Source organism: Spermophilus citellus, assembly GCF_964194105.1.
Source record: "Spermophilus citellus genome assembly, chromosome: 9".
NCBI classification, from domain to species: Eukaryota; Metazoa; Chordata; class Mammalia; order Rodentia; family Sciuridae; genus Spermophilus; species Spermophilus citellus.
The window spans coordinates 121,395,751-121,420,976 of NC_138191.1; the positions used below are offsets into that span (position 1 = coordinate 121,395,751).

The following is a 25,226-nucleotide window of genomic DNA, read 5'->3' on the forward strand; positions in this document are numbered from 1 at the left end:
TAAGCTCAGAACAACCCTGGAGCCATGGTCAGGAGCGGTGGTGGCCTGCAGAGCCGGTGCGTCCCCAGCAGGCCTCAGCATGGGAACACGTAGCACTGACTGGGTAGAGCTGGTGAGCTCCCTTAGGTTCTTGTAAATCTTGTAAGTTCCATAAGGTCCCAGCCCAGGCTGAGCCAAGGCCACAGCAATCCTCTGAGAACAGGAGAAAAGACACTGGGGAAGAAATAGTGAGGGCTGGGGCTGGGGCTCAGAGGCAGAGCGCTTGCCTGGCATGTGCAAGGCCCTGGGTTCGATCCTTAGCACCACATAAAAATAAATAAAATAAAGGTATTAAAAAAAAAAAGAAAAGAAATAGTGTTGAGGACCTGACTGGTCAAAGCAAGAAGGTCAATCTTTCTTGCAATAGAAAAGACCTTCCTCAGGCCCCTGCTAAAAGGAGACCCCCTCAGGGATGCAGCGCTGCGGACACGGGGGTGTTCAGCATTTCCAGCCCCAGCTTTGACAGCTGGTTCGGACCCCACTGCCCGGCTTTGACAACTCAGCCAGGCTGGTGGCCAACAGTTTTGTTGGGAGCCCCAGACAAGACAGAACCACCTAGAATCCTCAGTAGGGAAAGCAACAGGGCCCCGCAGTTCACGGATATCAGATGGCAAGATTCTTCCACCAGATGCAGGGCAGCTGCAGACGGGCCGCCAGCAGGCTTTCAGGACTCCAGGGAACAAGAGGGACCCTCCAGAGGCACAGAGTTCAGCCTCCAGGGACCCTCCAGCCCAGAGGCCACATGTGATGGACACCAGGAAGAGAAAACATGCCCACGAGTGGACTGGCCTCTGAATCCTGCCTGAAAATCTGGTGAGAGACTCACAACTTGAACTTCGGAAGCATCCACTGAGCCCTGAACCAGGGGAGGCCAGCGCAGCTCCACCACCAGTGTGAACCAGGGGTTCCCCTCAGAGGTTGCTGGTCAAGTCCAGAGCTACAGGGACTCCTCTGCCTGCAGGGGGGATAGTCAGGAAAGCCGAGAGGAGCTGTAAAGGCAGATCGAGGTAAGCCAGGCAGACCAGAGGCATCCGGCCTGGGGTCCCTCTCCTTTCTCCGCACTCTCTACCGCCATTAGGAAAATATTTGGCACTTCTGAAATTCAAAAAGTGCCTTGAAATTGGCACGTTCTATCTGCCGTCACATCATGAACCTGTCACAATTACAAAAAACGGAGGCTCACCGTCTCTGGTGGAAATCACAAAGCACCTTCAGGAGACCTATTCAGCCTGCACTTTCTGCAGAGAGACAGTGCCAAGAGTTCTTCTGAGACTTGAGAGCTCGTGAGTGGCGAGTGCTAGGCGGTGCAGGAAGGCACACTTTCTACGCTTCCAGGGGAAAACTCAAATCAAGATGGCCTGGGCTCCTTCCTGGGACAAGGGTTAAGAACAGTGCTCGTGAAATTGCTGAGGAAATGTAAGCGACCCAGACCCCACCCGCTGATTTGGATTCTACTGTTAAGTCGCTGACGGGAAGTAGGAGACAGGTAGTCAGGGAAGAATGACAGTTTAGGGATTAGTGTGATGACAATTAGCCAAGTTCTGCTCTGCTTCTCTTTACAAAGACAACTTCCCTTCTCTTTGCTCTTAGAATGCCATGTTAGAAGAGAGACATTTCCATGGCAACCACATACACATTTAGTGATGTGTCACTAAATTTGTGTGTGCACAAAGGCACATTAGGAGACTTTTTGAATGTGGCAAGAGAAATAGATTTTCATAATTGAATGTTGCCCTCAAGTAGAGTTTACCATTTGCCGAGAGCTGGGGCTGCAGCAGGAGACGCTCACTGGGCCTCATCAGAACCCAAGCTGGAATCGGAAATCTGAGCAGAGTTCGGATGAGGACTCGTCTCTCTGGGAAGCTGCTCCCCAGAAAGGGGCATGGACAGATGGGGGCACAGCCAGGGGTCAAGATGGCCTCAGCAGACCGGGGAAAACAGATCTATCTCATGTCCATCCAGGGCTTGGCAAGAGAGAAAGCCGGCTGCATTAGCATCAGATATGACCCGGGTCCATCCCTGGGCTCCCAGCACCTCAGGAGCCCAAGCCTGTCCCCTGCTCTAACAGAGAGAGCAGGAGAAGGTTAGCCCCGATCTCGGAGAGCTTCTCCAAGTGAAGCACAATGGAAAGAATGCGGGATCTGGAGCCAGAAGTCCCAGATGTGTGTCCTAGTTCTGTCTCTGCCTCATCAGGGAACTTTGAAAGCCACTCTTTCTAAGCCTCAATCTGTGAACTGGGAATATGCTTCCTGATTACCAGATGCTCCAAGGAGGCAGGGAATATAGAAGCATCAGCATTAAACTCTACCATTGCTAAACTCTAATACTGCTTACGGGGTGGCAGTGACTCGGCTCATGTGCCTCCAAGGAGACCTTTGCCAGGTGCAGGCTGGGCTCCCAGAGCTTGGTGCAATGACAGATGCCCACCCCGGCGTCGCTGTGTGGAGCTGGGGCTGCTGTGGGTTCTTGGTGGCCTGGCTCCGGTCTCCGCAGGAGCTAGTGGAGCAATAGATAAGAGGACAGCCCCGCAGCCGTTCTCAGACCCAGAGGCTCTGCCGCCAGCCCGTCAGGTCCTCCCCAACACACACCAACCCTCACCCTAATCACAGGGCACACAGAGGCGATTCAGCCCTGTGCCAAACCTCTGGGTTCTCCATTACTCCCTTTCCACTCAAACTAGACCTTGGCTTCCAGAAGAAAAGAAGTCTCCAATAAAAAGCAAACAGGAGCAGCTAAATCTTGGCTTTTATACCAAGTGAGAGATCTTCAAGGGTAGTTTGGAGCACTTAATTCTGCACGGAGGCCCACGGGGGAACAAGGAGCTGCCTCGGCTTCAGGGCAGGGCCTCGCATGGGGTTAGGACCTGGCAGCGCCATTCTGGAGCCCTGTGGACTACCCTCACCCCTGTGGGCGTTTTCCTCCCCCTTGGACGTCAGCCTGAGCAGTTGGGCAGCTATGGGCTCTCCTCCTCCATCTGGGGAGGACACTCTGCTGCCACCCGGGCTCAGGGTCAAACACCCCACACCCACGGTAGCACCTGGATCACCGTCCAAGCCACCTCAAAGCCATCTCCATGCAGGTCACCTACCTTCCCATCACACTCCCCCCAAACTGGAGGGGGCTCAGGCACCTGGGGACTGGGCCCTGCACTGTTCAGCAACTCTGTGACTCCAGCTGAGTTCTCAGACCCTGTGTCCCCTCCCTGCAGACTCCTTAGGCCACAAATCCCAGCCACCCTCCCATGGAGGCTCACGCCAGGTAACTGCTTTAGTGCTAGCCACAGAGTCCTGGGCTTTGCAGACTCCAGTGTGGCTTTATCTAAGGCTGCAGCAGTGACTGGTGGCATCAAGTTAGTGCTAGCACGCACAGCTGCAAAAGTCACCACCTCCCCACGTGTGCCACTGATGAGGAGGTGAGGTGGCCTGGCTAAGGAGGTGAAATGCTCCGGCCTCCGTGAAGAACAGCCTACGGCTCCTCCATAGGCTACAGAGAGTCACCCTGGGACCCAGCAATCTCACTCCTGGGCATGGACCCAAAAGAACTGAAAACAGATGTCCACCCCAACACGCAGAAGGCCACGCACAAAGAGATTATTCACAGCCCAAAGGTGAAAATAGCCCAAATGTTCAGCCACGGAAGGAGCTCAAAATAGGGCCCCTCCACACAGTGGAGTGTCATTCAGACACGACAGAAACAGAACCCTGACACGCTACAACACAGGTGAACCCTGGACAGAGCATGAGGCCACATATAACATGACCCCATCTATTATGTAAAAACCAGAAGAAAAAATCCGCACAGACACAATGCGGATGAGTGGCGGGCGGGGCTGTGGTGGGGGAGTAGGGGGGGACTGCCAATGGGTCCTGGCTTTCCATTGAGGCCAAGGAAAAGTTCTGGAACTAGATAAGACTGATGGTCACCGAACACTGTGAATGCACTAATGTCACTGGATTGGACACTTCAAAGTGATGGATTTCATGAGTATTTAAAAAGCAAGCCAGGCCACCTCTCCCAGCAGTTTTTAGGGTACTTGATGCCACCAGCCACTGCTGCAGCCTTAGCTAAAGCCACACTGAGGTCTACAAAGCCCAGGACGGTGGGGAGGGGCTGGCGGTGAGCAGCCAGGTCCAGGACTGGCTCGGGCCGCACCACCAGCATGTAGGAGTCAGACGCTTTTCAGCCTAGCTGGTGAGACGGCCACCAGGTCCCCGGCCAGCACAGACCTTGCAGGGACAGGCATGGAGGGAGGAGGAGGCTGGGCAGCCCAACAGCAGCTGCAGAACACAGTGTCCACTGAGTCACTCTTCTGTTCTGCAGAGATAAACCAAGGGACTAGCACCGTCCTCATCTCACCTGGCACCCTGGGGCAGACCTTAACAGTCGGACCTCAAGATGCCCAAGCCACTGAACACACAGTCGGAATGCGTTGGGCCACTCAGGAGATGCCAGGAGACCCGGGAGCTGCAGGACAGGCTGCTCTGGTGGCAGAGCTCTGAGGACTTCCTTAGACAAGTGCCCAGCCGGGGGACTGTTCTGAGACCCACACTGGGCCCAGGAGACTGGGCAGCTTCTGTCACAGTGACATCAGGAGAAACCGAGGAAGAGCGGCCAGGGTGGGAGCATACCGGGACATCCCCCATGGCAGTTTCAGCAGGGACTTTGCCTGTTGATTCTACGGTGAGGGGCTTGGGGAGGGGCTTGGTTTCCAGAGGAGGCGCCATTCAAGCGCAGGGTTCCGGCCACAAGCTGAGACGGTGCTGGTATCATTCTGGCCACTGCCTGCTTGCAGCCAGTTGGGGACGCCAACTCTACCATGTCTTCCTCTCCTGGACAGCAAGGAAGCCAGAATCTGCCTTCCCCCCAGCGCGGCTCCTCCTTCCTCCCCAGGGAGCGGCCTTGCATTCCTCGGTGGTGTGGCCAGGTTGGGGACGCAGCTGGCCCTGTTCCCACATAGCAAGGGAGGCTTGGCTCTGCACATTCAGCCAGGACAGGGGTAAGCCAGGCGACGGGACGGGCCAGCGGGACAGTCCCATGTGACTCCTGATACACCATTGGCAAGTGACTCTGCTCCACGATGGCAGCCAGGGAGGAAAGCTCAGGAGCCTGTGGCCAACGGAAGACCGTCTCGGGAAAGGCATAAGGAGCAGAGACCGGGCAGGCCCCTTGGGAGGCTGAAAGATGCTTGGCGGCCACCAAGCGCAGAGAGCCAGAGTCAAAGGAAAGTAGAGGCTGACCTAGAGCAGCTTCTCAGTCTCCACCTCTGGACTCACCCGCTTCCCCAACCTCTGGTCCCTCTTCAAACCGCTGGTGTCCCCAAGGGCTCTGGCCCCTCTGCCTCCCAGTCCAGGTGTTCCTTCAGCGGACTCACACTTGAACCCGTGGCCCCGAAATGCCACCCAATGACTCCTAGATAGGAGACCTGCACCATGGCCCCACCCAGCCCAAGCCCCCAGGCCAGCCACCCCCTAGATGATCCCACCTAAATTCCATAAGCATCTCATTTTTATTAAGTTTAGAATTAAACTCATCTCCCCTCCCAGGAAGCCCCACCGACCCGACTCCGGGTGTCACCCGGCCCCGGGTAGAGCATGGGCCATTTGACACATCACCTCCCACACCCACGCATTTGGCTGGTGGAGTTTCACCACCCCAGCCTGCACCACATTTCCTTGAAATCCCCCTCTGTCCCCAAGCCCCCGGCTCACCCGGTCCTCCTTCCCACTTTACCTGGCACCTCCCTGGCGTGGCCCTCGGCACCCTAGCAAGACGTTAGAGCCCCTCAGGGCAGAAGCCTCCCCTTTACATCCTCCTGTCTAGGGCACTGCCTGGCACACATAAGAACAAGTCAGTCCCCTGGAAAAGTTACCCAGAAGGAAACAGAAGTGGCAGGGAGGGGACGTCCCTCTCAGTGTAACCCCATTACTCCATCGGGTCTGGTTCGGACCTGTTTGGCAACTGGTTTCGGAGACTTATCAGCTCTGCAAATTCCAGCAGCCACCTGAAGGCGGTTTCTAGGACAGCATTGATGGGGGGTGGGGGGGCCACATACCAACAGCAGCTAAAAGGAGGTGCAGGTGAGGACTGCAGTGAGGGGGGACAGGAAAGGAGAGTGGGCCCAGAAAGCCCCCTGTTCCCCTCTCGCTCGGGGAGCGGCATCCACCTGGGAGAAGTGACAGAGGCAGAGCCGGGCAGAAATGCCTCGGCATCTAATTAAACATTTTAGACTCCACTGCACACGAGAAGGGAGCCCACGTCCCCCACGGAACCCTGACAAATGAGTCGCTTCCAATCAATCTATCACTGTAGCATCTGGGTACCTCAGGAAGATGAGAAATCAGACCAACACATAAATGAAAACCAATATACAAACAATCGTCTCCCACACAGGCCTCCAGGAAACCACAGCGACAGCCATCTGCCAGGCTCCAGGATCGTCACTGCTTCCTGAAGCCAGCAGCTCTGAGGAAGCTCGGTTCAATGTGGGGCTGAACGGCAGAGGGAAATCTCTCCTCTGAAGTCCACCTCTGCGTTCGTGCTCTGAGGTTGAAGGTCCACCCTGGAGGCTTGGGATACAATCAATGTAGGACAACAGGACATGTTTTATATGCTGCATCAGCCAAAGATTTGCTAGAAATAAAGAGTTGGGACAGAGAAAGAGTGCAAGCTGGCCAAGGCTGAGAATTCACGGGTTCCTTGCACAGACACCGAGCTCTGTGGGGGACCCTCCTGAAGCCTTGGGAGAGACGCTCTGGTGATTCTACAGCATGTTCTTATTTCCTGCCGCTTCCACCAGAGGTGGTCCGGAGAGATTTGATCTGAACAAGCCAGGTCCGCTATTCTCAGGTTGTCAGTCAGCACCTGGCAGAGCAGATGTGACATAAAAATCCCAGCACACCGCCGCACTGAGCTGCGACACCTGGGAGCGGGTTCTGCTCTTTTACCTCTTCAATATCCCTTTTCTCCTGAGCATCCGTCAGAGATTCGATTTTATAGATAACAGCCTGCCCTGCTGCCCGCAGGGTCTCCGTGAGCCCAGAGAGCAACGTGCAAAGGCCGCTCTGTTAACTGGAAAGCACCAGAGGCCGCCAGAGGAGGGAGGGAAGGCCTGTTGGGAAATATACTTCTGGACAAGCAAATATTTTCATTTCAGCTGTTTATGTCCTGCCTGCTTCCCCCCAAAAAAGATTTAGGTGGGACAAGCAAATATTTATACAGCTAAGCAATGTTTCCCTACCTCCAGGATCTGTGTGGCAGGAAGTGACCCAGGCACGTGACAGTGCTGCTCTATTAACTACCTGAAAGCCCAGACTCATCTGTGCCTTTCCTTTAGCTCACTGTACACCTGAGACTCTGGAGAAAGTGGACGTTTTCAGTATTTTTCTAAAAGTTTTAATAAATCCACAGCTTCTCTTGATTACGGGAATGGCATATGCTCTCTCAACTCGAGAAAACTCAATTTTACCTGAGTCTTTCCCCGGCTTTCCTGTGACCCAATCCTGGTGCGCGGCTTAACGAGAGAAGATTCCCAACCCCTCCCATAAGGGGATAAAAGAGAATGATATAAGGAGGGATGGCTCAGGCCCAGGCCCAGGCCGAGCAGCCTGGGAGCTCGTGAAATCCCACCGCTCAGGCTGCCCCCCAGAACAGTTCACTCCGTATCTGATTTCATAGGAGGAACTTGGCCGTCAGTACTTTGTAAAATCCTCTGGGTGATTCTAGACCGCAAGGTTAGAATCCCTGTTCTCAAGATTCACCAAATCATTTCATTGACTACTGACCCAGACCAGGACAATGTGTTATTCCATTTCAACGGGAAAACTCCTCTGAATTTCCATCCATCAGTCTTTGGCTGACGTCAGGAAGGGCACCGCCCTCAGAGCAGGAGACGAGGTCCAAATCTGCACCTCACAATACCGACTCCTCAGGCCGGGAGCTGGTCACTCCCCGCTCCAGGTCTCCGCTCGGTCAGCTAATACCAGGATTGTGGTCCATGACCTACCTGCCACGAGGCTGCTGGGCAGATCCGCTGAATTCCTAATGGGACGCTAGAGCTCGGTAATGAACGTCCCACACACAGAATTTTCGACCTGATCTGTCCTGGGCAGAGTGGGCACCATCCCAGCCTGGCCACACTTTCCTTCAAGGCGGACTCCCTGGGAAATCTTCCATGTAAAACCCAGGGGGTGGCACGGAGTTAACACCCCCACTCGCATACCCGTGGACTTCGAATTCCAGGGCTGCGAGACTGGGATCCTGTTCCCACGGGTGCCAAGTTGAAGAGCACGCACCGAGACCTTAGGGAATCGTACTGTGCTGAAACCCAACCCGGGGCTGGATCACGGGAAACGTATTATGTTCCCCTCCCTCTTCTCCATCTGGATTGACGCCACAATGGAACCTTTCTCAGCTACCCAAGGACCGACCATCACACACAGACCTCCTGGCACGGTTACAGGGAGGCTGCCGCGCGGCACCACCCACCTCTGAGAGCACCTTGCTTCCCTTCTCCTAATTACACCCCCAGAAAGCCCAGATGTGAACCTGCTGGGAGTCTCCAGGCTGAACTGCTATTTTTCTGCCAAAACGTGACCCTTTCTCTGTGAAGGTTTTCCTTCTACTGTGAGGTAGCAAAATTGACTATATTTTAGAGGCTGTTCTCCAAAAGATCCAGTTCTGAAAGGAAGAAAGTACGCCCTTCTTCCCCCATTGATTGTCATAATTAAGAACCTCAACGGCCACGGGTTCTGCCTAGACACTCAGGTGGAGAAAGGCGGGGGTGGGGGTGGGGATGGGGGGGCCGGAGGAAGCGGAGGAAGTGCTGCTGATGTTGGTCAAGACCACAAGGGCGGAAAAACAACGCGGGTGCTGAAATATCTTCCAGGAAATGAGCTTGGCAAAGTTAACCTCTGGGCAGCTCGTTTCAGGAACAGGGTTGGGGGCAGGGACAGTAAATAAGAGACGTAACTTTTGTTCAATACCTTCGCTGGTCCCAAATGACAGAAATAAGATGAAAGGGAGTTTTTGCACTGAGATGCAACAGAGCCTTCCCTGAGCCAAGACGGGATCAGATCTCCCAGAGCAACTTGGAAATTTCTGTAGCCCTGTGCACTCAGTCGCCCTCTGATATGTAATTTAGCAATTTGGCTTATGTGACCAAGTCTTTCTTATTTTTTTAATGTAGGAATTTACAAGCCAAGATTTAAAAGGTAGTCATTAGACTGAAGCTAAAAAGCCTAGAGAAAATATTTGACATTTCATAAAGTCCTGAGAAGAAAGGCACAGTGGTGGAAGAGGCTAGGACATCAGGGAATCCTATTATTTTTTTCTCATATCTAAAAGCAGATGATGGGCTGGGGATGTGGCTCAAGCGGTAGCGCGCTTGCCTGGCATGCGTGCAGCCTGGGTTCGATCCTCAGCACCACATACCAACAAAGATGTTGTGTCCGTCGAGAACTAAAAAATAAATATTAAAAAAAAAAATTTCTCTCTCTCTCTCTCTCCTCTCTCACTCTCTCTTAAAATAAAATAAAATAAAAGCAGATGAGAGGGGTGGGGCGGGGGCTCAGGGGCAGAGCTCTTGCCTAGCATGTGTGAGGCACTGGGTTCCATCCTCAGCACCATAAAAATAAGTAAATAAATAAATAAATAAATAAATAAATAAATAAATAAAGGCATTCTGTCCATCTACAACTAAAAAAATTTAAAAAAAAAAAGAGCATATGAGAAAAAATACACAAATAATTTGAGGTGCTCAACCAGAAATAATGGGCCCTTTTGAGAACTGCTATCTCTATTCAGGTCATAGTTCCAACACAAAATTATATTTCACTATCCAATGCCAATTACAAAAAAAGTAAGAGTCTTTAAATATCTGCACTATGCCAGGATCTGTACATCTCGAATGTGATTCAGGAGTCTTGGAGATCTATACCATGTTGCTTATTTGCATTTTACACAAATGGTAATGTGATAGGCTAGAGTCAATGGTCTCCCATCCAAAAACAAAATGGAAAGAGTAGGAAAGGGAGAAAAGTTCTTTCAAAGCAGATGAATCAAGAATCTCAAGAATAGCGTCTGCAATGTTTGCAACAGAATAAGAAAATGGCTAGACACATTAAGAGGTAGAACAATGTGACGCAACCAGGAAGCAAATCAGTCAACAGAGACTGACCAAGTGATGGCAAAGATGTTGGAAATAACGCACTTTTAAAAAAGCTATTATAAATATGTTGTGGGATTTCAAGAAAACTATAGTAACAATAATGAACACATGGTACATCTCAAGAAAAACAAAAACCTTTCAAGAGGCCCAAAGGGAAATTCTAGAAGTAAAAATTACCCAAAACAAAAAAATTCACTGGGTGGGCTTAACAACAGATTTTACACTATAGACGAAAAATTCAGTGAGCTGGAAGACAGGTTTATGTAAATGATCCACAGTGAAACACAGAGAGAAAGGCTTAATTTTTTAAAAAAGAGAGTCGTTGAGTCAGTCCCCTCTAAGACAAGATCAAGCAATCTAACTTCTAGGTTTCTAGAGGTCGAAATGTAAAGGAGATCAATTGAATGGGGAAAAAGATTTTTGAAGAAATATGGGCCAAACTTTTTTCAAACTGTTTAAAATGATGCAAAAATAATACTAATGTATTATGGAGATTATGACATATATAGAAACTAAATATATGACAATAACAGAATGAAGATCAGGGAAATTAAAGTACATTGTAACAGCTTTGCATTATACATGAAATGTTACATTACCTCAAGTAGACTGCAATACAGAGACCATTCAAATGAAGTGATCACTTAAAATATGCGAGTGTATATATTTACAGATTGCAGAATTTTATTTTATTTATTTTTTTAATATTTATTTCTTAGTTTTAGGTGGACACAATATCTTCATTTAACATTTATGTGGTGCTGAGGATCAAACCCAGCGCCTTGTGCATGCTAGGTGAGCACTCAACCACTGAGCCACAATCCCAGCCCCCAGATTACAGAATTTTAAATACCTGATTAATCCAAAAGAAAGCCTGAAAGAGAATAAAAGAAACCAAGGATATATGGGACTAATTACACAATCCCTTCCACGGGGTAGATTTGAATTCTGATATACACATCACTTTGAATGTAAATGAAATGAATACTAACTAAAAGACAGAGATTGGAGCTGGTGCTGGTAAAGTGCTCCTTGGTTTAATCCCCAGCACCAAAAAAAAAAAAAAAAGGCTTTTTCCCTTGAGAATAAGAATAAGGAAAAGATGCCAGTTCTGATACAAAGTCAATGTATGTTTTTCATTTTCTTCTATTATATTTCAATGAGCTATCAACCAACAATTGGAAAATAAAAATTTAAGGAATACCATTTGTTTTTTTTTTTTTTAGATTTTTTTTTTTAAAGAGAGAGTGAGAGGAGAGAGAGAGAGAGAGAAAGAGAGAATTTTTAATATTTATTTTTTAGTTCTTGGCGGACACAACATCTTTGTTGGTATGTGGTGCTGAGGATCGAACCCGGGCCGCACGCATGCCAGGCGAGCGCGCTACCACTTGAGCCACATCCCCAGCCCCTAAGGAATACCATTTGTAACAGCATAAAACTTGTAAAAAAGATTAGTTGATGAAAGATGTCTAAGTCTTCTATAGTGAAAACACAGTTGAGAGAAAGTAAAGAAAATCTGAACAAATGGGGCGAGAGTCCCCATCTAGGATCCGAAAGACCCAACACGGCTCTGTTGTAGCTGCCGCAGGGCTGGGGATGGACAGGGCCTTGCTTGTGCTAGGCAGGTGCTCTCCCACGCCCTCGGCCTCAATATCGTTAATACAGCAATCCTCTCCCATTTGATCTTCCATTTGATCCAATCAAAATTCCAGCAGGATTTTTCATAGAACCTGACAAACTTGTTCTCAAAGGTATAGAGAAATGCAAAGAGCCTGTAATAGCCAAAGAAATTTTGAAAAAGAACTTCAAAGACGGTGGAAACACACAGAGTTCACGGCTTGCTATAAAGGTACAACACCAAGGTAGGGCGTAAGGGCATAAGGATGAATCAAAAGGCTGGCAGAGTCCAGAAACAGGCCGGCGCTGGGTCACTCATTGCCAAAAAAGGCATCAAAGCGCTTCAGTGGAGAAAGGAAAGTTTAATCAGCAAATCTGCTAAACAACATCTAAATGGAAAATAATCAGCCTCAACCCCTGCCTCACACCACACAAAAATTAATTTGAAGTAGATGAGAGAACTAAACGTAAAAACTAAAATCACGGAGCTTCTGGAATTAAAAGAAGATTATCCCTGGAGTAGTGGCTCTCACCTGTAATCCCAGCAGCTCAGGAGGCTGAGGCAGGAGGATGGCAAGTTCAAAGCCAGCCTCAGCAACTTAGCAAGGCCCCAAGCAACTTAGTAAGACCTTGTGTCAAAACTAAAGATGTTTTTAAAGGGGCTGGGGATGTAGCAGTGGTAAAGCACCCCTGGGATCAATCCCTAGTACCACAAAACATAAAAATAAAAATAAAACAACAAAAATTAAAATAATAACAAAAGAAATAAAGGAGATTATCTGTATGACCTTGGGGTAGCCATAGTTTGTTTGTTTTTTTTTTAAGCATGTAAAGAAAGCACTAACCATTGATACACTGGATTTCTTTGGGTTTTGGGTGTGTGTGTGCATACACATACAGGCTGGGGATTGAACCCAGAGGTGCTTTACCACTGAGCTACATCCCCAGCCCTTTTTATTTTATTTTGAGACAAGTTCTCACTAAGGTGCTGAGGCTGGTCTCAAATTTGCAATCCTCCTGCCTTAGTCTCCCAAGTCATGGGATTACAAGGATGTGCCACCACCATGCCCAGCTGGTTTTATTATTTGTTTGTTTAATAATACATTGGATTTCTTAATATTTTAAAACTTCTGTTTTTTGAATTAAACCATTAAGATAGGGTAAAAAAACAAAACCATAATCTGGGAGTAAATACGTACATAATATATACCTAACAAAGGATTGACGTCCAAATACATAAGTGACTCCTACAATATGATGACAACAGCTTAATTTTTTAATTAAAAAGGAGGCAAAAGGTTTGAACAGACACCAGAGATAATACAGAAATGGCAAATACATGAAATGGCATTTAGTATCAATAGTTAACAGGAAACAAAACCAGAACAAAATGTTCCTATATCCCATGCCGCACAGCTGAGCCTAACCACTGATAAGAGTAAATATGGACAGAGATGGGGAACTCACACACACTGGGGTGGGAGGATAGAGCAATCTAACTACTTGTGCAAAGCGTTTCAGTTTCTTATAAAGTGACACATGTATCTAATTTATGAACCTGGACAGTTCCCATCCACCCACACAAGGATTGGTACATGGAATGTTCAGAGCAGCTGTGTTGAAAACAGCCAACATTAGAAATAGCTCCCAAATCTCACCACAGATAAACAGATAAACAAACTGCTGGAGAATCGACAGGGAACACATCTCAACAACAGGAATGAGGCGCTAAGGGAAGGAGGGTTTGGTATGCTGATTTTAAAACAGCATCCTCGTGGAAGAAGCCTTGGGCCATGGGGCCATGCTGCAGGGTAAAATCCACCATAGGCCAAGCTAGTCCCTGCCAAGAGAAATCAAGACAGCAACTAGGGGTGGATGGGGAGCCCAGGAACTAAATGAGGGGGTGGAGAGCTCCATATCTTGATGGTGGTAGGTTTTACGTGGTCTTCTACAGTTGTTAAAATTCGCAAACTGCCTGGCACAGTGGTGCACACCTGTAATCCCAGCAGCTCGGGAGGCTGAGACAGGAGGATCTTGAGTTCAAAGCCAGCCTCAACAACAGCAAGGCACTAAGCAACTCAGTGAGACCCTGTCTCTAAATAAAATACAAAATAGGGCTGGGATGTGGCTCAGTGGTCGAGTGCTTCCGAGTTTAATCGCCAGTACCAAAAAAAAAAAAAAAAAAAATCAGCAAACTGTATCTCTAAGATCAGTGCATTTCACTGTATCACTTCATAGTACAACATCATGGGCTGTGAAACACAGGGAGAAAACACACACACAAAAAACAGGCATTGGCAGGCACGCTCCTGGGACCCGCTTCCTTGAGCCCTGCAGGACAAGGCCATTGCACAGGACCAGATCACACAGTGGAGTGCACCGCGAGTCCACAGCGGGGTCAGCCAGAGAGGACTGTGTTAGGCACGATGCTTCAGAAGAGGACGGAGACGGCCACTGAAAATGGTTGCTATTTACTGGAAACTCTAGAAGGTCCACCGGGAGAGCAGCCGACTCTCAGAAGACGCCCCATAAAAGCACAATTATTGCTCATCTGTCCATGAGGGCACTCGTCAAGATGCCAAAGCTGCTTCTGTGCAAGTGACCGCCCGCAGAACCAGACCATGGCAGACGGACCACGGCAATGGCCTCAGCCTTTCATTAAGGAAGACTCAGAGTTAACAGGACTCAGACCTCCATGTGAGTAAGAGCTGTCCTGACCGGCAGCAGCCTGCCAAGTCTGCGCGGGGCTCTCGGCCCAAATCTTAGAAAACAGCCTTCTGGGGGGAGGAAGCACCTGCAACTGGGCCCCACGCGAGGCCTGGGGCTGAGGTTCCCGCGGCTTTTGTTCTCTTGGCAGGTTGAGACACCAAAGAAGGAGGTCTGACTTATTCTGACCATCCCCCAGAGCGGGGTCGGGGGAGGTGGATTAAGGTCCTTGAGTCCTCAGTCTCCAGTTTGGTTCCTTTCCATCATCTACCACGGAAATACAGGGCTAGGAAAATCTATCGTCTCTTTCCGCCAAATGATGCAAACACTGGTGCATAAAGGCCTTGGCCCAAGGGTAGTGAGAAATCAGGAGACTCGGCTCATTGCTTGAGAGCCTGGTTTTCTGGGCTGCAGGTGCACAGAACTGGAATAGTAATAATCCTCGGTTCATGACCCTCATCCCCACTCCGTGTGTGGCCCTATTTTCAGGTAATGTAATAAATGCCCCGAACTCACTCCAAGCAACTCCTCTCCTGAATTCCACGTCCATCGCCTCCCCTCTAAGGCTTTGACAATTTGGCCAAGGCAGGGAGAGAGTCACCCCAAGCCCCCAGCGCCTCCCTACCACACATGCGACTCTGCTGCCCTCACAAGCCAGTCATGCCCACCAGGCTGGCTGCCCACCTGGCTTACCAACCAGCTTCTCTGTACCTGTCTTTACAATCTGCAAGCCTGATTTATTTTTTTTTCAATAGGAGAAAAGATGTTAAGTCCCTTGGAGCCAAGTATGCCTAATATATATCACAATATTTATTTTGGGGTGGAATAATGAATCAGTCTTCCGGGAGAACGAGAAAAAAAAGGAATTTCTTGAATTCGGGTGTAAATCAATCAGTCTGAAAACCACAGAGCTCTTAGCCCCCTGCTAACTGTACTGTGAAATAAGGAGCTGACTTTTAAAAGTCATGGTGTGATTCGTGTCCTGCCCTCACACTGAAGACAAGTGGAGGAGATGAGGCCTGAGAAGCAATTGCCCCTGGAATGTCTAATTCCCCCGAATGATGATGGAATTAAGAAATGAAAGCAGAGAGCCAACCCGCCTGCCAGTGGAGAGGGATTCAGCTGGTAGGGACGCGCATCCTGCTACACTCCAGGAAGAAGGCGGCGGTGTGGCTGGGCTGAGGATGGGTCTCCCAAAGGCTCTGTCCAGCTGTGAGAGCAGCCTCCATCCACTCGTCTATACTAAAGGCACAGCACTGAAGGATGGGGAGGGGAAAAGGATCTCCAGCGGATCTGCATCCCAGCGCTCTTCCAGGGGAGACTATTTAAATCTGAGCTATTCCTGATATTAATTATCCTGAACATCTCACAGGCTCAGATTCACATGCTACAAAGAACACAATGCCTTTTAATTTTCCTACCTGTCCCTGGCACCAGTGACGATAAATCAGATATTCCGAGAAACCACACGTGATGAACAAACCAGCCCATTGATGGGAGCAATGGTCATTTGCCAAGATGACATACTCTGACACCATCACGTCTCAGGACCGGTCAGGTCCTAGAGAATCAAGGCAGCAGGCAAGGGCTGGGGCACTCCCTGACAAGCCACAGGCAGCCTGGGGCACCTCTAGCATCCTCCCGATGCCCGCTATCCAGGCAGTGGGGATTCTGCTCATGGGCACGACCTCTGGGCTCCCCTCAGCTTAGCCTTGCACTCTGAAAACAACTGCAACTTCTAAAGGACCTCTTGGGGCACTGAGCTGCTCAACCCCCAAACCCGGCTGTGGTTCCTCCTACTCTGAGCCTCCTTACCATTCCAGGTACCCTCCCAGAGAAGACCCCACCTCCACCTCAGCAGCCTCATCTGATGGTTTATAGATCTTTAGCCATTCACTCCAGTGTCTGCGCTCCAGCTGAATGTCAGATCGTACTCTAGGGGCTAAAAAGACCAGTGAACAGGCGGGACTAGAGAAGGTAGGAGAGTTTTCCACATGTGACACTGGTTTTACCCTGAACACAGAGACCCAGTGATACACGGGAATCCCTCTCCTGAAGGTCAGAGTTGATAGACTTAAACTCTGGTTGGACTCTTAGCAGGCCCGCTGTATGCAGTGGTGCATGAGAGCCCAGGGCCACTCCAGTGGACAGAGAAGGTGGTCAAATCCAACCCACATGCTTCTGGCCCAGCCCAGCACTCCGAGTGAGGCTGCATCTAACCCGAGGAAGCAGCTTCTTCTACAGTTTGTCCAAAAGCACATGCAGGGTAGGGGCAGCCCCAACTCCAGTTCCCTGTGCCCACTGCAGAGACTGCCCGTGCCCTTTAACATAAAGCCCTCTTCCCCAGAAGGGGTAACCGAGGTTCCCCAGATCAGCAACCAACCACCATCAGTTGGAGCCAGGACACTAAATTCTTTCCCTGGATGTAACCTGAACAAACTACACATAGCCAGCTCTGGTCATGTGTGAGAAAAGCCTGAACTTAAATTCATAAGGAATCCACCTATGGAGGAAGACCCTATTCCCTGCACGATCCTCAGATCTGAAAGGGAAGGCGGCTAATCAGCATTCCGGCCTTTCATATGCTGGCCAGCACTCTTCTCGATCCCAAGCTGAGAATCTGTTCAATCCCATTTCCCAAAGTTCAGTTTGGGTGCTAGGAATATTAACTTAATACACATCTGGGAATCTGCTGTGGGCAGCTGCTGGGACACAGAGTGAACGTCACTGCCATCAACACGTCAGCCCACTCCTGTCCTCGGCTTCACAGAACCAAGATAGGCTGAGACCAGAGAAAGTTCAACTGCTAAGCAGTGCCTGACCAGGCTGGCAGGCCACCTAGGGGCCAGGCCAGGAGCCCAGTGTCCACGACCAACCCATCTGCTTTCACAGGAAGACCCGGGAAGGAAAGGAGGTGACAGTTAAATCAGACAGTTGACAGTTCAGCTGAGACAACAGCTTGAGTCTCCCTTCTCTACCACTTTGTTTTTCTCCAAGGTTCAAAATATATATATTTTTTGTTGGGGGCGGGGTGGATAGTTGATTCCAGTAACAAAGTGCTTCCTGATGCATGTACACCCAGAGCCTGTGGCTCAGCCCGTCTTATCAGCACCAGACCTTGTCCCCATGTCCATCTCTCAAACCAGAATGTTCATAAATAGAGTTTGTTGATCTAGAGCCTGGGTGTCCAGTTCCCATTCCTCTCATTTATCACCCTCTCTGAATCTGTCTTGACATTTACTTTCACTTTTAAAACCTCATCTTCTAAGAACAGACCCTTTTTTATCTGATGCTTGCTCCCCGTCCGCTCCGTGGGTCTAATCAATCCATGTCTGGAAATAAACAAACCAAAGACAAATGCCACCGTCCCCTTTGTGAAAACAGGCACTGCTCTGAAATGATCTACCCCTAGGCATGACACAGAGACAAATTTAAACAAGAGGGAAATAAAGATAGCGGCCGTCATCTGCATTGCTCACCTGCATTGCTCACCGGGTGGGACGGCAGGGATGGAAACTCTGGGTTAACCTCGAAGCCAAAAACCTCTGCCCCAGATTTTTCAGGTGGGGGGGTGGGGGTGGGTGTTAGACTCAAGAAGCCTGAAGAGACCACAGGCTTTCAAACATAATAGGAATCTATACCAGCCCCTCCCACCCTGAGGAAGCTCAGGGTCTTCAAGATAGTAAGAGAGGGCTGCTGAGCACCTGCCGCAGGTAAATGCGAACATTCCTCTAGCAACTTCCAGGGTGTAAGAGATGCCGTGGAAAATTGGCAACCAACACAAATTACCTCCTATCATATTATTTTACACCCACCTGCAAAACAGAATCCCCACCCCTCCTACCACTCCCAGTCACTGCCCCCAGTCATCACCCCCGGCCTCAAGGAGGCTGCCTTGATATGGAAGGACAGAACCAAGTTCCCCACAAGCCAACCTACACCTTCCACCATGGCTCCCACCCCAGGCTCTCAGAAATGGGTCACATGCATCTCTTTTGACCAGGATAGTAGTACTTCATTCTTAATCCTATGGGGAATCCTATTGAAAACTGGATGGTAGCTCTGGACATTGCATGAAAAACTGCACACATGCAATTGGTATGTAATTTCACTGGCAGTTACTGCCCTGGGAGGAGGTCCAGGAGGGCAGAAAGAGCGATGAGCAGATTTGGGAAAGGGTGCCGTGGGTCAAGGTGAACTGTGGACCGCACTGCTCCTTAACAGTGTTAACTATAGTACTTCAAGTTCTAGCCTTCAGTGAACCTTTGAGGTTTCAGCAAGAATTTGGAAACCAGGAGGCATGCATATGCACACGCACATACCCCCAGGGCTCAAGCGTTGTGGCTTCCCATCTTGACTTCACAAAAAGTCCTGAGATTGCTAGTTAAGACAGTCTCGAATAGGGTTCAGGGAAGCACCGCAGAGTAACAGCAAAGGTAAATGGGGAGAGGTGGGCACTGGGAGGGAGGACAGACTGGATGATGGGGAGGGATAGGCAAGCTCTCTGCCAGCTCTGAGTAGGTCTTGGCAGGGCAGGTCCTGACCCTTGCTGCCTGCCCTCCCACAGCCAACCAAGAAGTACAGGCTGAAGCAGTTCTTTCCTTCTGGGTCCATGCAGAGGGGAAAGCATCCTCTCATTTCTAGGGAGGAGACCCTGGCCCACTGCTTGCCCACGGCCCCCTCGTGGCCTGGGGGTGTCACTGCAGCCCCCTCTGCATTGCTGGGCACAAGCCTCCAGTAAGCTGCTCTCACAGCCCCAGAACTGAATATTTAGGTGCAAGTGGCGACTTAGCAACCGTCTGCAAGGCTAATGTTTGTTTTTGATTTCTTAAACTAAGACTCAGACTCAAAGTGATATTTCTAAATCCCTCCCAGGTACAATCCCTACAATCAGTCTAAGACCTGCTTCGTTAAGCCAATAACCTCAGAGCTTCTGTAACATTACCACTGCCTTATTGACCATTCCTTCTCTTGTCACAAGCAATTATGCATGATTGTTCCAAAGCTCAACAGGAAATCAGGAAAGCACAACACCTCTGGTTTGTAGGGTGCCGACTAGATTACAAGATATTTGCAGAACACCATATCCCCCTCAAATCCTGGGTTTCCAGGCAGCAGGTCCTACAGGGGTTTGGTGAATCAAGACTTTTTAAGGGGCTGGGGATGTGGCTCAAGCGGTGGTGCGCTTGCCTGGCATGCGTGCGCCCGGGTTCGATCCTCAGCACCACATACAAAGATGTTGTGTCCCCCGAGAACTAAAAAATAAATGTTAATAAATTCTCTCTCTCTCTCTCTCTCTCTCTCTCTCTCTCTCTCTTTGAAAAAAAAAAAAAAGACTTTTTAAGACATAACAAGAAACAATGTTGCCGCTGGCTCCCAGGTCTGTAAATGCAAACAGAACGGGCCCTAAGGAACCTGAGTTCCACTCTCATTAGCAACTCCAAGGGAGCCCACTTGGGCTGGGGACTAAATAAGCACCAATCTGGGGGTTGGGAGCAGGTGCTCCAGGGGTTCAGCAGCCTTCCTTCAGGGGTGGAGAGGAGTAACTGAATCCCTGAAAAGAAAGTATTCAGGGCTGAGAGAAGGTGGGAAGTTTGGGAAGAGAGGGGTGCCAAATGTATCTCAAAGATTTAGGGTGGATCAGGGGCCAGGAAGGAAATGGACGGGAGCACCAGGTCTTGTCTTTGGGGGACGGGTTGGGGGCAAGGTGCTTACCTCCTTGATTTTCTCCCGCTGGGCTCGAACTGGGCTCTGTGGCTCTGTACTCTCAGCCCTCGTTCCAAGGACCGGGTGGCGGAGGCGTCTCTGGAACGCTTCGAAATCAAATCTGAGCAAGGAGCTTGAGGCCGTGGTGGGGATGTGCTCCTCGGTGGGGCGAGCGCGCGGTATCCACTCCTTGAGGTGCTGGGCGCGCCGCATCCACTCCTTGCGGCGGGGACTGACCCGGTGGTGGCGGGCGCCCAGGGCTGGCTCAGCCAGTGCCGGGTTGGGAGGCGGCTCCTGTTTACCGGGCGGAGAGCGTCCACCTACTTCAGCCACCAACTCCAAGCCGGGCTTCTGGGCCCGGGGGGCCAGAAAGAGGCGCTTGAGGCGAGAGGAGTGGGGCAGCAGGAAGAGGGCCCCGAAGCACAGGGTGACCAGGCCAGAGAGGAAGAGGAGGAAGAGGAATTTCTGCGGCAGCCGCAGCCCCCACGGGGAGGCCGGGACGAAGCCCGGCACTTTTCTCATGAGCATCGTGACCCGGCACGAGTCTGGGGACCGTCAGCTCCGCTTGGGGCCCCAAGGCCCTCAGAGGGCAGGCACGTGTTGGGAAGGGCTTCGGTGCCGGGAGGCGTGCAGGGAACCCGCGCGGGTGGGGGTTCCCGGGTAGGGATGCCCACCCGGAGTTTCACGGCTACCGGAACTGTCCCCGAAGTTCAGGGAGTTTGGAACGAGTCCTCCCGCCCCGGGGCGGGGGTGCCGCGGCCTCGGCGGGGCCCGGGCGAGAGGGGCGGCACGGCTTGGGGCCCGGGCCCGCAGCGGCCGGCGGCGCGCCGCAGACTTCCCTCTGGTGGCCGCGCGGCCCCTCCCCGCAGCAGCTGGGTCTTCGGGGCCCGTGCCTTCCCGCGCTGCGGCGGCCGCCGGGGCGGTCACATGCCGTCCGTGGCGCCCAGGTGGTTGGTGCGGAGGGGCGACCGCAGGCCGGGGCCAGGCGGCGTCCTGGTGGCCCGCGCCGAGCCGCCCTCCGTCCCTCGGCCTCCCTCCCGCGCTCGCCTGCGCCCAAAGTTTCAGCCTCAGAAGCAGTTTCTAGAGGGGGCCGGCTCGGGAGGCGAGGCGGTGGCCGCGCTGGCGTGAGAGCGCCTCTCCGAGCGCGCGCACCCCCGGCTGGATCGCGACAGCACCCTGGCTCGGCTATCGGGACACGTCCACAACTTTGCTTCGCCGCGAGGAGGGCGCCGGGGTGCGGGGAGAGGCCGAGGAGCGGGAGCCGGCACTTCCGAGCCTGAGGCGGCAAGAGGCTTCGCAAGCCCCCGGGAGCACAGAGATGCCCGAGTCTGGGTCCAGCGCCGGGCGCTGTCCGAGAAGAGCCGCGGCTGGGCGGCTGCAGCTGCCCCCAGGAGCGCGGGCTCTCGCCCCGCCAACTCGGTTAGGGTCGGGGTTGCCGCTGGGATCACCTGTTCCCGGCCCCGGCCGGCTCCGAGGAGCGCGCAGCCCGGGCTGCGCCTCCCCCGCTGCAGCTGCGTCCTCGCAGCGGCCGCTCCAGACGGGCCGCCGCCGCCGCAAGCTGAATCGCCGCCGCTGCCGCTGCTGAGCCTGCGCCCCACACGCGCGCACACCCGCCCGGACGCCTCCGCCGCCGCCGCGGCTCGCTCGGGCTTTCACTGCGACAGCGCCCGCGGCCCCGCCTCCCGCCGGGACACGCCCTCAGGCCACGCCCTCCCGCGCGCGTCCCGCGGTCCGGCCCCCTCCACCGCCACCACCATCGCCACCAGCAGTGGCACCGCAGCCAGGCCAATGGCCTCGCGTCTGGGCGTAGGGGGTGCTGGGGCTGAGCGAGGGTGGGGAGAGGGGACCGGACTCCAAGCCACGCCCCCTCCCTCAAAGGGCCAGCGCCGCGCACACTCCCCCAGCCCATCAGCACCAATGGTCCAGCTGCGCGGGGTTGGCGAGGGCGGGGGTGGAGAGCGCAGCGAGGTCATTGGCTGCCTTGGAGGGATCCCCGTTGGGCCACAGTCGCCCATTGGATACTGCCGTGCGTTTGCTGGACTGCGAGCGACCGAGACACCCCCTCCCCCGCCGCGCCCGCTCTGCCCTGGGTCGTGGTCCACCGGAAGGGGCAGGAGATGAGGCTAGTCTGGAGGGCTATGCCCGTCGTTAGGTGACCTCTCTCACCCCCTCAGTGCCAGTCCGGAACGGCCAGGGAGCTAGGGACTGTCCAGAGGTTCTCAGAGCTTCCGCTGAGCCATGCTGGTGCTGCTGTGGCAGGCTGGGCCTCGGAGGGTGGCTGGTGCCAAACCAGAGAGACGTGGCCGCGGTTGGGTCCGGCTGAGGCAGTGTTTCCACTGTCCCCCGCAGACCACCGCCCTGCCTTCCTTTCCCACAACCTGAGGCCAGGGCCTTTGGGTGGGGCAGGGAAGGATGCTAACCGCAGGCTTGGGAAACAAGGAAAGAGAGCAAGCCGCGGGAATGCGCACCAAAGACCAGACAGAACACGCAGCATACATGTACCCAGATGTCTACGCGTGTTTATGTGCACACGTGTGTTTGCATGCATAGAAACAGATGCACAGAGACAGATATGTGAGCACGGACAATTTAGACACCCAAGTGATTACGACCAAGTACGCACAGACGTAAATACACAGTAGTCCAAAGGTTGACATGTGCACACGTACCCGCACTCAGGTAACACACCTCCAAAATCATGCCCATGTGCACACTGTCAGGCATGTGTTCTCAGACACCTGCATCTCCACCGGGAGGCCCTCACATTCCTCCCTGGACTTAGCCTGTGTCTTCCCTTCCTGTTAAGCCTCACCCAGGGCAAAGGAGCACTGTGCTATGTGGGTCTTTCATGCATAACACTTTATAGAGACAAATAACAGCAGAGGGAGAGACAAATTAAGAGGTGTAATAGGCAAGAGGGAAAATATCTGCTTTCAGATGCAATTTAAAATGAAATGCAGCGTTGACGAGACAGAAAATACTGCAGGGAGGCCTTTCCTGACAGGAAAAAAGTGGCCCAGGCAGGCTCTCACCGAGGAAGTCTAGCTTCTTCTCTGAGGTCTACTACGGGGACTCAGACGTCCTTCCACCTCTGGCCAGGCCACTGACAGCAGAGTATCAGGTCTGCTCCTGATATTTAAATACTCCTGGCATGTAAATTTCTTCCAACTGAAAAAAAAGACAAGAGATTGCTGTGGTGAACAGGTGCAAATATTTTGGACACTGGAGATGAATCATCACTCCCAACCACACATATACACCCAGTTTCAGTATAAAATTTTTATTCAAATGTTTCAGTGTCTTGTGAATTTGGTTGGTAGGAGTCAGTTCCCTGGGACCAGCTGCGAACATCAGTGATTAGCATGTGACCCACTTGAATTCAGGAGCCCAGAGGCCTAACCTAGCCTCTTCCACGTCTCCAAACCCCACACTTCTCCTTGCTGGGTCCCACCCCAGGAAATGACAGGCTAGTCTCTGGGGAAACAGATAGGGAGCCGTGCATTCCTGAGGACATCCTCTACATTGCTGCACAGAAGTGTAGGGGAATCAGCTAGGTTCCCTGTGAAGGCAGGACCCAGAGGGAGAGGTGGAAAGCAAGGCTGCATCTCAGAAGGAAATGACTAAACTGGGTGCTCACTGTGGTACTGACGGCCTGACCAGCCTCTGGCATGTTCCATGAGCCAGGGTAGAAAGAAGGGCCTCGGCAGGACGGATGTGCCTTTCAGACTTGGGTTACAAAAACCAGAGCTGCATTTCAGACCAATGGAATGTTGGTGATGACACCAATCTGGTGATACCATGACCTTTGTAACCTCTCTAACAAGCTCTCTGAAGCCTCAGAGGACCCCCGACCCTACACCTGTAGACAAACTGCATGGACAGACCCATGGACATACCCCATAGACATACCCTATGGACATACCACGGCTCTCTCCCTCTGGGTTTCTTTCCTACTGATGTGTCATCTCACAGCAGACACTGAGACCCTCATAGCAGGGACAGGGCTTGCTCACCTCTGTAACTGCCCCCAAGTCTTGGCCACGATGGCCCTGTATTGAGCAAATGAATGAATGAGGACTGGATGAGCATTTTCAGATATGGAAACCGAGGCTCAGGGAAGGGAACGATAGCGAACATTTTCTACCCGCTAAGTACATACTGCTTCATTTACTCTTCAGAATAATCTTATGTGGCAGATGTTATTAATAGCTCCATTTTACAATAAGAATACTTAAGACTTGAGATTTGGGATCGGTTAATAAGCCTCAGTATTAGTCAAGACCCTACAGAAAAACAGAACCATTAGGATAGAGAGGGAGATGTCTTAGGAGGGGTTGACTCACGTGATTATGAGGCCCACCATCTGCCGTCTGCGGGCTGGAGACCCAGGGTGTCAGTGGTGTAGCTCTAGTCCAAGCCACAAGGCCGAGAACCAAGTGGGCCAATGGTCTGGGCCTTGGTCTGAGTTTGAAGACCAGAGAACCAGGGGCAAAGGACGTCCCAGCTCAGGCCCTGAGCACACATCTGCCGTAATCTGCAAAGAACCAGAAGGTTCTCTTCAGGCCTTCAGGGGATGGATGATGCCCACCTATGCTGGTGAAGACAGATCTTTACTCAGTCTACCAATTCAAATGCTAATCTCTTCTGGAACATTCCCAGATACTCCCAGAAAGAATGTGTTACCAGCTCTCCAAGCATCCCTAGCCTAGTCAAGCTGACACATAAAATTAACCATCACAGTATCTTTCTCAGTTTAATTCAGAAATCCAAGTGGGACTGGAAACAAAAAAAAAATGAACAGCCAGTTCTAAAAATCTAGTCTGTCTACAAACAGTGATTCAAATTAGATGGTAGACATTGCTCCCGTCTTGAGTTGGACACAGAGAGAGGCAGAGCGTGGTCCCGTTTATGGGCTCCTTCGTCCAGTAAAGTGCTATTAATGGAGCACCTACTATGTGCCAGGTACAGAGGGGATAGAAATGTGGTCAGATAT

General features: G+C 51.6%; 1 protein-coding gene across 2 annotated transcripts in view; it reads right to left on the minus strand.

Moving 5' to 3' along the window:
• The window catches only part of MAN1C1 (mannosidase alpha class 1C member 1), a 116,132-nt gene extending 94,763 nt beyond the window's left edge, over window positions 1–21,369 (minus strand). For both annotated transcript variants that reach the window (XM_081308990.1, XM_081308991.1), the window contains exon 1: window positions 20,243–21,369. In XM_081308990.1, coding sequence (XP_081165116.1) covers window positions 20,243–20,761 — 519 coding nt within the window. In that variant the 5' untranslated portion in view covers window positions 20,762–21,369. The remainder of the gene's footprint in view (window positions 1–20,242) is intronic.
• Window positions 21,370–25,226: the final 3,857 nt, after the last annotated feature.